Source organism: Rhinoderma darwinii, chromosome 7, assembly GCF_050947455.1.
Source record: "Rhinoderma darwinii isolate aRhiDar2 chromosome 7, aRhiDar2.hap1, whole genome shotgun sequence".
Classification (NCBI taxonomy): domain Eukaryota; kingdom Metazoa; phylum Chordata; class Amphibia; order Anura; family Rhinodermatidae; genus Rhinoderma; species Rhinoderma darwinii.
In genome coordinates this window covers 33409106-33424672 of record NC_134693.1, presented here as the reverse complement: position 1 = coordinate 33424672, position 15567 = coordinate 33409106, and the positions used below count along the sequence as shown (strand labels likewise).

The 15567-nt window shown below is 42.7% G+C and overlaps 1 protein-coding gene across 1 annotated transcript in view; it reads right to left on the bottom strand.

Moving 5' to 3' along the window:
* Positions 1–15567, bottom strand: part of ACBD6 (acyl-CoA binding domain containing 6) — a 66353-nt gene that overhangs the window by 25737 nt on the left and 25049 nt on the right. Inside the window, exon 4 of the mRNA XM_075833136.1 lies at positions 3172–3257. Coding sequence (XP_075689251.1) covers positions 3172–3257 — 86 coding nt within the window. The remainder of the gene's footprint in view (positions 1–3171; positions 3258–15567) is intronic.

Below are 15567 nucleotides of genomic sequence, written 5' to 3'. Positions count from 1 at the left end.
GAGGTGCACGCCTTATTAAATTGGGCGCATCTATGGCTGCCCACGTGCCTAAAAGGAAAATACGCTTTCATTTATGCCAGTTTCTGGTGTGCAGCAAGTTTGTCAGGCAATTACAGGACACACCCCTTTTGCTAAGCTCCGCCTGAAAATGTTGGCATTTGCTCCAATTCTACACTAAAAGACTGTATAGAATGTATGATAAATTCCCCTCTGTATGTAGTCTTAAAGCGTACCTAACTTTTCAGAATAAAATGTTGTATGTGTGTACACGAGGAGTAACACTATTTCTGGCCATTATATGACTTGTATTCTGCAGTATTTAGCAGTTTACCCCGGTTAGGCTCTATTTCTTATTCTCCGTTTTCTCTGTACTAGCGGGCGGAGTCTAACAGCTATGATGTCTCTATACACTGCATACATAGAAGAGGAGAATCCTGATCCATCTCTAGCGATCACATTATATATATGGAAGCAGTAGCCGCATGGAGATTATACAGCAGTAATGAGCAGTGTAGCTGGGAATCCAGCACTGGGGTGACATAACTTTTACCAGCAGCCTGTACCTCCACTCTGCTCCCCCATCCATAGACTTTTCTGGGTAGCGTGTCTGTATCCCTTTCTTTCCCTGCTCGTCCTCCCTTCCCTCTCCATAGACTTACAGGCAGTGTATGTCTCTTTCTCACCGTGCTCCCATCCCCTCCCCATGGACAGGTAGTGAAGAGACACACACAGAGCAGAAGAGATAAACTTCAAAAAGTGAGTAACAAGGGATGGATTTTGTCTGAAAACAGGGGTCGGGGGGCGCAGACAGCACATTACAGAAAGGGAGACACCTAGTGGCAGTAACTTCACACAGAATTTAGATGGATAAAATAACCAACTTTGAACAGTAAGTAAATTACAGAGTTGATATATATCAGATATACTATTCGATCAGCATAAGTTGTTTGAAAAGTTAGTGTCCATTTAGGAGTTGCAAAGGATTATAAAAACAGATTATTTCTTCCAGAAAAAGCACCATATCTGTCCATGGGTTGTGTTTGGTATTGCAGCTCAGCTCCATCTAAGTCAATGGACATCAGCTGCAATACCACAAGCAACCTTTCGACAGGTAAGGAACTATTTTTGGAAGACAGCAGTCATGTTTTTCTAAATCTGTACAACCCCTTTAACACTCTCACTGATTATCTAGAGCTGTGCTCAGGGAGGAGGAAAAAACAACACAGAACGTCATAAATTTGTAAAAATGACAGGAAAATATATTTTTTCTATTTTCATACTATATCAAAAAAAATTCTCCTTACAAAATAAAGGAAAAAAAATTAATAAAAAAAAAAAAAATCTATCTATATTTATTTATTACACACACACACTATCATCAATGAGTGATGTAAAAGAAAAACATTGTTTTTTCATCTCAGTTTTAGGCATTTTTGTCATAAAATACATCGAATGCAACATACATTTTCCCTGAAAATGGTTCCTAAAAAAATAATCTACGGCTCGACATGCAAAAAACAAGACCTCACACAGTTACATTGATGAAAAAAATAAAAAAAAAGATATGTGATGGCTGTCATAGCTGGGACCAGGAAAGTATTAAAGTTTGGGGGCAGGGCAAGTGCCTTCCTTCGCGGGCAAAGTCATCTAGTAGGTCACTAAGAACAGAATAGATCATGAATTTTGTCAGCCTTTATTAACATCATGGACTGGGTTTGGGTTATGGTTATTCCTGTGTGGTGAAACTGCAGGTAAATTTAAAACTTCTTTCCAAGTTCCCCCACAGATTACAGCGAATCCTGGGAGTCCCAGCGGCAGGGATCCTGCTAACAAAAAGGGATTGTCCATAGCAGAAAACTCCTTTAAATTGACTGGTAACGGCTTTGGGACTATATTTAAAAATGAGTGAAGGACAGAACAGAATTCATGTGTAAATCAACATCTTAGAGGAGTAAAAATATGCAGAATATAAAATATGAAGTTCTAATTAACCATGCACGAAAAAAAAATATCTTTACGACGAGAGGCCCTAACTAAGAAATGAGAAAGGAAATGTATGAGAAGGTCCTAACAACTTCCTTCCTTTCCTCCTGGGACCGAGAATCACATCACCTGTAATTATTTCCAGTCTTTAATCAGCCGATGCTAAACGCCTCTCAGGGGCCAAGAGAAGCAAAAGCTCATTAAGAGCAGCGTCCGCAGCCCTCCGTAGCGCAGTGAGCTTTTAATTGCTAAGTGTGATTAGGCAATGGTGCGAGAGGATCATTTTCATAAGAATGGGGGAATGCGAGATGATGGGGGGCTGCCGTCCCCAGGGTTTGCAGCACGCACACCCTACACTTATGCAATTATTCACACCAGCTGAGCTGCTCCATGGCTGCATGAACACCGTCCTAAACACATTGCAGGGGGTCGGGAGACAGGGTCTTGGGGGAAATAGTGGCACACACTTATCCTGCGTGTGCCAGTATGTTAAGTAGGCAGGAGATCTGCCAGGACATCAAACCCTTCACTTCTTGGTTTGGCAAACAGCTTTCATTTCTACAAGTGTCCGGATCCTACACACAAAAGGAACGTGTTATATCCCATGACGGGTAGTAATGTATATACATGGGAACATATTCCACAGAAGAAGCTTAAAGAAAAATAATGAGACCTTCACAATATATTTGACATTCATATTAGCAGTGATGACAAAGGTTTATGGACCCCAAAATCCATGGGTTATCACGCACATGCTCCAGAAAACATGTGTATGGTCTGAAGTGGGTATGAATTCTGCTAGTCTGTGCACATCTCCTTCTAAAAGCAAAAGCCTAACTGCCTGACCACACTGACTGACCTGTGATACTTCATGCCAAAACAGTCCATTTATCTGGCAGAGCAACTAATCAATTGCAGAGCCCATCAATCATCCTTGGTGGAACTAGTCGGGCCTGAGCGGAGAGAAGAGGACAGATGGCTGCCCGAGTGAGAAGGATTAATTCAATTCTGATAGATTACTGCAAAGCCTCATGGGACAGAAGAGAGGGAGGAGAAGAGGCACAGAGGAATGTGGGAGACCTGTTATGTGGAGAGAATGAAGCATAAAAATGGAGACAGAGATAAAGATGAGACAACAAAAGTGGCAAAATAAAAAGTGAGAAAATAAATGAACATTAAAACCGTTACCGGAGTGTCTCCTGCACCTTGTACAGGCAGCTGACCACTGGGCCACCAAATGTCGTCTTGTGCTTTTCAACAGGTTCTTCAGATTCCTGTAAGAAATAAAAATAAGGGAAAAACAAGAATTAAGTGACAATGCAAACTTAACGACAATATGAATACACGTGATTTGTTTTCTACATTTAGCAACTGATCCGTAAAAGCTACAAAGCACAGGGATGTCATCCGTGTGCGGTCCCTTTTTTAACGTATCCATAGACTTTAAAGGGGCTGTGCCATCAATAGAAATGGCAATATATAAACTCAATATACATTTTAAAATAACTTTGTAAAGTATGGTTATAAAAAAAAAAAAAAAAAAGGTCTCCTCACAAAAATAGGCCAATTATCAGCTTGTAATAGCACCCCCTGGTGTTCAAATGTATAGGTCTCTGCACATCATTCTAGTAAAGCTCCGTTAGATGTGCAGCTTCTGCTGTTACCAGTGAAATAAAGAGAAAGAAAGCCCAGCATGGGCAGTCAGGGTATGTTCACACGGGTTATTTTCAGTCGAAAAACGGCAAAAAACAAAAATCGGAAGCAGAACGCCTCCAAACATCTGCCCATTGATTTCAATGGGAAAATGGCGGTCTGTTCCGACGGGGCATTTTTTACGCGGCCGTTTTTCAAAACGACCGTGAAAAAGAAGTGCATGTCACTTCTTCAGCCGTTTTTCATAGGCTATAGAAAAACAGCTCCAAAAACGGCAGATAAAAACGCGACTTTGAATAAAAAAAGTCTGAAAACGAGGAGCTGTTTTCCCTTGAAAATAGCTCCGTATTTTCAGACTTTTTTTATTTTGAGTATGCACATACCCTAAGAGATATACAGACTACAAGCAGTGAGGAAAAAAAAGCCATAAGTTATGCACTTCACTGCTTGTGCTGAACGATAGTTCTCCTCTCTGTCCCTGATGAGGAGGAGAGCAGCACGGACTGGTGAGGAGGTTATCTAATGGCTTTTACCCTTAGGGTATGTTCACACTCAGTGGTTTCAGGCGTATGTAAAAACGGAAGCTGAACGCCTACAAACATCTGACCATTGAAATCAATGGGAAAAACAGCATTTAGTTCATACAAGGCGTCTTTTTACGCTGCGGTTTTAAAAAACGGAGCGTAAAAAGACGCTCCGTAAAAAAAAGTAGCATTTTCCATTGAACACTATGAAAAACGCCTCAAAAAATGCCTGAAAAGAAGCCTCAAAAGAAGCTCCAAATTAAAAGAAGCTTCATTTTTAGCTTAAAAAACGCCTGAAAATCAGAGGCTGCTTTCTCTGAAAACAGCTCCGTATTTTCAGACGTTTTTTGCTAAGCTGTGAACATACCCTCACTGCTTGAAGTCTGTGTACTCAGATGTAGGAGTAAGGCTGGGTTCACACGAGCACATTAACGTCCGTAATGGACGGACGTATTTCGGCCGGAAGTCCCGGACCGAACTCAGTGCAGGGAGCCGGGCTCCTAGCATCATAGTTATGTACGACGCTAGGAGTCCCTGCCTCTCCGTGGAACTACTGTCCCGTACTGAAAACATGATTACAGTACGGGACAGTTGTCCTGCAGAGAGGCAGGGACTCCTAGCATCGTACATAACTACGATGCTAGGAGCCCAGCTCCCTGCACGGAGTTCGGTACGGGACTTCCGGCCGAAATACGTCCGTCCATTACGGACGTTAATGTGCTCGTGTGAACCCAGCCTAAGGGTATGTTGACACGACCTATTTTCAGACGTAAACGAGGCGTATTATGCCTCGTTTTACGTCTGAAAATAGGGCTACAATACGTCGGCAAACATCTGCCCATTCATCTGAATGGGTTTGCCGACGTGCTGTGCAGACGACCTGTAATTTACGCGTCGTCGTTTGACAGCTGTCAAACGACGACGCGTAAAAATACAGCCTCGTCAAAAGAAGTGCAGGACACTTATATACATTATATGCAGGACACTTATATACATTATATGCAGGACACTTCTTTCAGACGTAATTTGAGCCGTTCTTCATTGAACTCAATGAAGCACAGCTCAAAATTTACGGCTGTCAGAGAAGCCTCGCAAAATGCGAGGAGGAGCAATTACGTCTGAAACGAGGCAGCCGTTTTCTCCTGAAAACAGTCTGTCTTTTCAGACGTAAAAGCCTGCTACCGTGTGCACATACCCTTAGGGTATGTTCACACGCCCTATTTACGGACGTAATTCGGGCGTTTTAGCCCCGAATTACGTCCGAAAATACGGCTCCAAAGCGGCAGCAAACATCTGCCCTATCATTTGAATGGGTTTTACAGTGTGCTGTGCTGACGGTCATTTTTTTAAGTGGTTTTGCACCACACGCGATTTTTTGAGGCGTTTTTTTTTTTTTAACAGACAAAGGGAATAACCGCGAGCGTTTTTTGCCAAAAAACACGTAAAAAAATTGCGGCAAAAAAACGCGTGTTTCCGTCTCTCATTGATAGGGCATGTCGCTTAATTTTCCCGTGAGCATTTTTTATTGCTCGTGGGAAAAAAAACAAAAACCGCCTGCACCTCCCATTGAAATCAATAGGAGGCAATTTTGGGCGGTTTTTGCCGCAGAAAATAAAAAAAAAACTGTGTGAACAGGGCCTTAGGGTGTATTCACATGTGCAGTTTTTGATCAGATTTTAATGCCGTTTTTTAAAGCCAAAACCAGGAGTTGATTCAAATAATTTGAGATGTTCAAGTAGTATCTGTCTTCTATACTTTCTGTCCTTTTATAATATACATCTGGTTTTGCCTTAAAAACAGGCTAAAAACCACTGGTCAAAACCTGCACTTGTGAATACACCCTCAGAGCGACTAGATATTATAAATATTCTCATCAACTTGGCATCAAAATTTCTACACCTGGACCATATTGATAAATGCACCTACTGTATGCTAAAACAAAATATATTTAATACGTACACTACATAAAGTAATATTAACAGAAACAAATAAACTATAGCGAGTATCTGCTAATACACGAGTAGCTACAAACAAAATGGCTCGTAACCGGAGCTCGTTGCAATTTAAAGAGACTCTGTCACCAGATTATAACTTGACTATCTCCTACATAATGTGATCGGCGCTGGAATGTAGATAACAGCAGTGGTTTTTATTTTGAAAAACGATAATTTTTGAGCAAGTTATGAGCTAGTTTAGATTTATGCTAATGAGTTTCTAAATGGCCAACTGGGCGTGTTTTTACTTTTTACCAACTGGGTGTTGTACAGAGGAGTGTATGAGGCCGACCAATCAGTGACCAATCAGCGTCATACACTTCTCATTGTTCCAGCCCAGCATGATCCACAGGACAGTGTGATTGTGCAGTGAAAGAAGCTGGGCTGGAACAATGAGAAGTGTATGCCGCTGATTAGTCACTGATTGGTCGGCCTCATACACTCCTCTTCACAACACCCAGTTGGTAAAAAGTAAAAACACGCCCAGTTGTCCATTGAGAAACTCATTAGCATAAAATCGAAACTAGCTCATAACTTGCTCAAAAATGATCGTTTTTCAAAATAAAAACCACTGCTGTTATCTACATGGCAGCGCCGATCACATTATGTAGGAGATAGGGCACTTATAATCTGGTGACAGAGTCTCTTTAAGGGTACGAACACACGCAGCATATTACAGTAGCTGCAGTGTGGATAAGACTTCAATAAATCTCGTCCCCACACAGCGGAAAAAAGGCGCGAAAAAAAACGCACATAAAATTGACCTGCGGTGCGGTTTCCTCAACCACAGCATGCCAATTAATGCTGCGGAATCTCAGCTCTTCTGTTGCGGGTTTTCCCACGTTGAATTCAATGGGGTGCTTAAACCCGCAACAAGGTAGTGTGTGTTGCGACACAGATTCCGCCGGAAAAAAAACACCCAACTGCAAGTAACAAAGAAAAAAATAAATAAATTATACTTACCCAGAGTACCCTGCTTCTTCTCCAGTCCGGCCTCCCGGGGTGACGTTACATCCCATGTGACCGCTGCAGCGGTCAAATGGCCTTCAACGTCATCCCAGGAGGCCGGAACATGCGCAGAGAAGAGGGAGGGTAAGAGCAAGTATGAACGTTTTATTTTGTTTTTCCGGCGCTGGTTTACGCGGTTTAAATTCTGCCAGAAAACCGCACCAGAATGTGGTGCGATTTTTCGGACGGCATTCCCTGCGGTGTCAAGGGTGGATACGCTGCGCAGCATGACGCAGCATATCCACCCTGAACACGCTGACAAGCTTTATGGAGATGCGGATTTCATTTTCCAGCAGGACTTGGCACCTGCCCACACTGCCAAAAGTACCAATATCTGTTTTAATAACCACAGTATCACTGTGCTTGATTGGCCAGCAAACTCGCCTGACCTAAACCCCATAGAGAATCTATAGGGTATTGTCAAGAGGAAGGTGAGACACCAGACCCAACAATGCAGACGAGCTGAAGCCGCTATCAAAGCAACCTGGGCTTCCATAACACCTCAGCAGTGCCACAGGCTGATCTCCTCCATGCCACGCCGCATTGATAACACCTCAGCAGTGCCACAGGCTGATCGCCTCCATGCCACGCCGCATTGATAACACCTCAGCAGTGCCACAGGCTGATCGCCTCCATGTCACGCCGCATTGATAACACCTCAGCAGTGCCACAGGCTGATCGCCTCCATGCCACGCCGCATTGATGCAGTAATTCATGCAGAAGGAGCACAGACCAAGTATTGAGGGCAGATACTGTACATACTTTTCATTAGGCCTACATTTCGGTATTAAATTTTTTTTTCGAAATTGGGCTTATTTAATATTCGAAATTTCTGAGAGATGAAATTTTTGGTTTTCATTAACGGTTACCATAATCATCAACATTAAGGCCCCATGGACACGAACGTGTTTTTGCGTCCGCAATTCCCCCGAAAATCCACGGGAGAATTGCGGACCCATTCATTTCTATGGACCCATACACACTATCCGTGTTTTCACGGGTCCCCGCATGTCCGCAAATCCGTGCCGCACAAACTCAGGACATGTCTTATTACGGCCCGCAAATTCGATGCGGACATGCCAATAGAAGTCAATGGGCCCGTGGAAAATGCGGGTACACCTCCGTGTGTCAACCGCAGTTTCGGATTTGCGGAAGTGTTGCTAGGCGACGACCGGGAATGAGTTCTGTCGTCATCCTGTTTTACCTAGGCTTTTTTTTTTATCCGCATTCTGCGGATTACATACGGATGAACTGCGGAGGACATTTCACGGAACACGGTCCTGGAATTTGCGGACCAGAAAAACACTACCGTCGTGTGCATGAGGCCTAAAAGAAAAAAATACTGCAAATAGATCACACTGTATGGAATGAATCTATTAGGAGTTTCACTTTTTGAATTGAATTACTGAAATAAATTTACTTTTTGATAATATTCTAATTCATTGAGAAGGACCTGTATATCCCAGTTATGGAAAGTTTTCTAGTCTTTTTGTTTTCAGGAGGGCAATTTTGCCAGTAAACGACTCATCAGCAATTAAGCCTTCCAGATACAGGTGAATTTGTTTTACATGGTCTCCAAGGCTCCAATGTGCCATTTTGCTTCCGTTTTTGCGGTTTTATAAAAATGATACAAAATGTATTGTAAAAAAAACAGCTTCAACAAATTGGGGCAGAATTACTACTCAAAATGTGTCAGAATTCTGGCACACATGACATGAGGCACATTTTTTAACTGATTGGGAAAAGTTTTGTGCCTGTCTGAAATTGGGGGTGGCTTAAGACATAAGGGGATGGGGTTTCTATCCAAAAGGGGCATGGCTTAAATGCACCGTTGTGTGCACAAAAAACTGGCGTGAACTACGCCAACCAAGAGGTGGTATATGAAAAAGTGTCTAACGTGTCTAGCAAGATGCTCCAAATCTATCATACAGCATGAACCACTGTGATAAATTTGGTGCTTCTTCTGATGCTTGGTCTAACTTTACACTATCTAAATCTTAGACAGCATTAATAAAAGTATGGAGTGCACACGGGCAATAACCATTTGACCAAATATCTTACTTTTATGGGGGAGGCCACCTGTAGCGTCCGGATCCACGCTGACCAGCAGTTTTACCGCAAATCGATGTGGTTTTTAAACTGATGGTTAATGGCCACATTGTTTGGAAACAGCAGCAAATAATGCAGTATCCCCACAACCTTTAAATACCAATCAATGGCAAACCCCACGTGTATTTGTACACAATTTTTCCTGTAACGTGGTCATTTTAACTAAAGGGACTGGAACCAATTAAAACCGCAACAAAAACTTGTAAGCACCACCTACTTTTGTTGTGTGGGGTCCAGTCGCACCATTACTATTGTTCGTGAATATACCTGTACTCCAATTGGCCATTCCAGTGATGGATTAAGGGGTGTCACAGTAAAGGGGGGGGGGATAATATTTATGTATTCATTTATTTTATAGCTCCCTGCAACACAAGAGTGCAGTCACACCTGGCAGATTTTGTTGCAGAAATTTGAGTGACTGAAAATCTGTTCCATGTATTTGAAGGGAACTTGCAGACATCCATGCACCCGCTGCAGAAACAGCCTCATCCAAATGAATGGAACTGGATGGAAGTTTCCAACAGGAGTACATAGAAAAAAGCGGAGGAGGATTTTTTCCCAAACATTGCGGTCATAGAACTATTTTTGCAACAACTTTTTCTAAATCGGGGCAAAATGAATCTGTTTAACCACAATCTTGAGGAAATCACAGATGAAGATTAATTTGTAGTGCCTTTCGGTTAAACAGCAAAAAATGAAAAGTCTTGACAGGTGGGGGTCGGGTTGAATATTTTCACTGTATATAATCGGATGAACAAAAACGACGCCAACATTGTTGGATGATCAGACTTTTGCTTATATTTCACATGGAGCTCAATGTAAGAACACTGCTCATTGAAAACCTGAAATTACAGCCCCCTCCTCAGACTTTTATCCATAGGGCTGAAATATAGGGGTTCTAGGTGCTCAGGCAGGCATGGCTGAGGCAGCATTTCCCAAAACATTTAAATGCCATCCATCACTCTGTAATACCGGAATAAGAATGTGACTGGTCCCATGTTTAAAAACACACATTTCCAGTGACAGCCAATGCTATATTTCAACTGTCCATCTGCAGCGGACGCCGAGCAATAAATAAAGCTGCAGAGCTGTAAATTCCCAGCGCACAGGACATTAAAAGGCAGCAGTCAGGTAAAGGGAAACCAGCAGAGTACGGGATGAAGAAGAATACATTATGGATTCCACTTACCATTTCTCAGCCCATACAACGCTCTCCGAGCCGGTGACATTAACCTCAGTGCGTAACAAACCCTCCTAATAAAATCTTATAGCCGATTTCTATGAAGCAGTTACTTACATAGCACATGAGCACTGCTGAATACATTCTCTATAATACAGCTAGAAAGAGCAATCTGGAAAGCTCATGTCCCTCAACAGTCCCCCTAGCCAAACATTATCTGCACTGAGGTCTACCAGGAAATAGATCAGTCATCTTGGATCGGCTGTTCCCGTAAAGCGGGGACAGTAATGGTGACCAGTTTGTGATTAAGTTTTAAATAAGAAAAAAAAACAAAAAAAAAAACAACAGGTATATAGAAAATGTTTCTATTTTTAGGAAAGTTGGGTGACAATTTAAGAGGCCACCATTAACGCTCCAACAAGGGTAGTCACCCAGCTTTGCCAGAAACAGACATGACATTAAAAAGCATTTTTAATATCCTGATAGGAAGGGACAACTCAAGGACTTCAGTGATTTTTTTCCCATAACTAAGTAATTCCAGGATGAAATTATTGGGTCCATTGGCTGACATTGCCCTGTCCGCCTCCAGTGTTCACGTATAAAGCAGGTGGCGGCCATGACACTCATAAAAGCAGTGACCCAGTAGAAGTGCCATCACAGGTTTGCGTGTAACGCTAAAATCTGGGACATGTCTTCATGTGGTGCCATCATCCATCCTGCTGATCCGTGCTGGGCAGGTTTCCTTCCTATAAGAGATGTGCCTGCCACGGACTTGGTACACTTCCCAGCTGAGCAAAGGGAGGGGTACATGGATTAGAGAGTCCGATGCAGCCCTGATAAACAATAATGCGGTGTTGTCTCTACAGACTTCCCTGGTGACAGATGTTCCTAAATGGCGCTGTTATTTTATGCAAATGTACGTCTGCTCTGGTCTCTTATTTACATACCTGAATACTAGCAGCTAAGAGCTTGGCAATAAACTAGCAAGCAAAATTATAGCCACCGGTTGCAATGTTCAATGAGTATACGGAGGGGGTTGTGTAACTCCTTGTGTGCCAGGGATGTTATATACACTTGGTTGCGATTCCTATAAATTGCTGCTCGCTGCCAGTAAAGAAGGCGCTGCAATCTGTTAATGGAAAACACGGGGAAAGGTTATATCAACCCTTTAGTGTCACAAACGTTGTTTAAATGTTCAGAACAACAATGACATAACAGGATAAGACAAAACCATGTGTTGTGCTTTATAGGCTCACCCAATCTCCAGCTCTTCTCGGAGGCTTGAGGCACAAACTACCTCAGTACTGTCCCTGGTTCCTACAGAATAGATTCATTTATTAATGGTCCAGCAGAAAAAGCAACAGACTCCTCTATTTACAACGATAAATATTGATAGTTCATAGAATATACGATTAGTTGATCTATATATTATTATTTTTTCTAAATGCAAGGCTATGTTCACAATGTGGCTAGAAATGTGCTGCCGGCACACAATGTGTAAGGCTATGTTCACACCTGCGTTTGGTCATTCCGTCGTTCTACTCCGCCAGGAGCAGTACAGGGGAATACTGGAAGGGATGGCTCCATTGCACCACGGACACAAACGCCGGCGAAACCCATTGACAATGAGTTCTGTCGGCTTTTCGTCAGGGAGTCCGTAGTTTACCGGAAACAATAGCGCAGCATGCTGCTCTGTTTCCAGTAACCTCAACTGGATTTGCGACAGAAGCCCCTAACGAACCCTCCAAGGCAAATGTAAACAGAGCCTAATATCCGCTGTTGTATAGAACCATACGTCGTGTGCAGGGGATCTGGAGCTTCATATAAGAGACTGGAAGCAACAGACTATGAATTTATTTATTTACAAGGAAACTATTGACAGGGCCATTGAGAGGTTTATGGAAAATATTAGTAACTTCTGCATAGGAGAATAGCACAGCAGTAGAGACCAATAACTACAGCATTGTAGTACTTCATCGCTTTCTGCCATTGTATAAGAATCCAATATGGAAACCGTCCAATGATCGACAATGTATATGTATGGATTAGTAAACGTGTAACATATATCTATAGTGGTATCTTACTTATGCTACAAAGCAATCCACTACCATTGGCTCCCCAGCCCTATCCTTTGTTACTCCTCTCCCCCTCCCTCTTAGATATGATTTGTATTCCTACCATACTGACACCAAAGCCATAATTCAATTAGTTGGAGAGCAAAGGATCCCCCAGGAGTAGCATTCTCCTGGCCCAAATCACTGCATTTCTCTGGCAGATGACAGGCGGGCGAGTGTGTGTGTGCTGGGGAGAATCAAACAGGCACAGAGAAAGCTGGCAGTGACAGGGTCTGCCTGGTGGAATGAGACGGCCCACTTACCCTCTCAGGTTTTTACTTGTCCCATAGGGAAGAAGGGAAATGATGTGCACAGACCGGAGATGGGCAGTTAACAAAACACAGAGAGACAACTAACTCCCGCTGCAACCATAACACATTAATTCACAAACTGCTCCCCTGGGCACGAAGAGTGAAATATCCGACTCTGAAGAGGAGGGGGGCGAGCACAAGCAGATGGCTCAATGTCTTGCGGGATCATTTTCCAGATTAAAGAGCAGCGTGATCAGAGCGATGTCAGGCAGTGTCACCTCCTCACTGGTCTCAGAACTGGCAGCAAAGTTAAATTGAGCACAATGTATACAAAAAAAAATACATGATCCAGCCCCCACCATAGAGGACTACCCTGTAAGTCAATGTCTGCCGCTTAAGACCCCTATAGGTGGCGCTAGAGAGACTGTTTTCTTCTTTGTGGAGACCTATATTGCATACTTTTTCCCAAGGAGCATTGCCCTTAAGACTCCCTACCAGATGGATCTTCGAAAAGGAGAAATCGGTACCATGAAAAAACACTGCAGTCCATATATGGGAGATTGTGATTTATTTATTATATATGCCAATACAGTCCAAGTTTTTTCCAGTAGAAACCAAAATATTAGGACGGCACTACTATGGTATAGTCTACCCAAATATGTCATAAAACAGAGTCCCAGACTTCAGGCTTCGGACTTTTGCTGTATACAACACACGTAATGGGAAAAGATGAATTTACTTCATGTTAGACAACACTAGTACCCTGCGGTCTACGCGATGATAATCAGAAACCGATCACTCCCATCAGACGAACATCTTAAAGGACAAAGCTCTGCATAGGAATCTGCTTGGATCCCCTCTGATCATTCCGATCGTCACAGCGATGGGATTGAGAAGATTCTTCTGCAGGTCAGATGGATTCAGTCTTTATGATATTCATAGATTATAGCGTGAAGGACAAACTACTAAAGACTTAAAGATCCACCATCACAACCATTTTTATTTATTTTAAAAAAGCATCTAAAATTAAAAATGAAGCAACTTTGTAAATATTCTGTTTCCATGGTAAAATTCAACAAACAAAACTGATCCTGTAGTCATACACCCCCCATCTGTCCCTTACTTTTTACCAAGATACATTTGTTGAGATACTAAGAAAATGTGGACAGATGGATTACAACATGGCTGCTGGGTCAGACCATACAGACATTTTGTAACCTGTTCCAAAGAAAACAATTTAAATATTACGTGCCGGTAGCGCATTTCTAGCCACATTGGCTACAGGAATTTTTTTTTTAGCCCTGCACGGTGTATTAGGCCACTTTCAAACAGCAATATTTTTCATCAGTATTTGTAAGCCAAAACCAGGTGAGGTGCAAATCTTTCTAATATGTTTCTTCTGTTTATTCTCTACTCCTGGTTTTGGCGTGCAATTACAGATGTAAAATTCTGTCCTAAATACGCAAGTATGAACGTGGCCTTAAAGGGGTTATCCGGATTCAACAAACTAAATTCCATACATATTTTGTATAGTTAAAAGTGATCCAATACTGGCTCATCTAGTGCACCAAAATAATGCCATACAGTGCACCAAAATAATGCCTCACCAGCTATTCTTAAAATATCAACCCAGGGGGAGGTTCTCTTGGATAATCAATTAATCTTGAATCGAGTCAGAGAATTTTATACTCAACTCTACTCCACCCAATACTATAAATCCCAGGTTGAACTAGACACCAATTTGAATGAAATCTACTTCCCCAGCTGTCTGAGGCAGATGTGCAACTTTTGGATTCAGATATTACTCTGGCGGATATTGAATTGGCGGTTTCAGATTTAGCTAGAGGTAAATCCCCAGGACATGATGGTCTCCCATTGGAGGTATATGCTAGATCAGGGGTCTCAAGCACGCGGCCCCTGGGGCTGTCATCTGCGGCCCGCGGGACACAGAGCCGCTAGTATAGGCTCTGCTCCGAGACTCTGGAATTCCCTGACATCGCTGTCCACATATGAACAGCGATGTCTGGGGCTTCCCCAGAGCCGGAGACCCGCGCAGAGCGCGAGTATCGGCTCTGCTCCGGGACTCTGTGGAATTCCCTGACATCGCTGTCCATATATGGACAGTGTGTCAGGGTCTTCCCCAGAGTGGAGTCCCAGGCAGAGCGCGTATCGGCTTATATGCAGATGATCTTATTCTATTTATCGCAGACCCAGACGTGTCCTTGTGTAGAGCTAGTCATCTCTTGGATACATTTGCACCATTTTCAGGGCCTCCACATAAACTGCGGCAAATCTGCTTTGATGCCCTTATGGGAATCGGATTGGCCTGCTGAGTACTATAACCTACCAGTGGTGGAGGATTTTAAATGTCTAGGTATTTATATTACTAAATGCGCTAATAAATCCCATGCGAAAAATATTTATACTGAATCCAAATGTAAGATTTGGGGTGCTGTGCCTCGGTCTGTCCCTGGACGCATCAACTTAATCAAAACGATTCTCCTCCCGAAAGGCTTATACCTCCTTGAACATGCCTCAGGTCCTATTCCTAGGTCCTTTTTCCCCAAATTACAGTCTCTGTTGACTATATTTGTATGGGGTAAATCCAGACATAAATTGGGTGTGAATATTTTAGAGAGGCCGAAAACTCAGGGGGGCATGCCCTTCCAGACTTTTATTTATATTTCTTGGCTGGCCAACTCCGCTTCCTTCATGTCTGGACTCAACATCTTACTCCAAGCATTGTTGAAT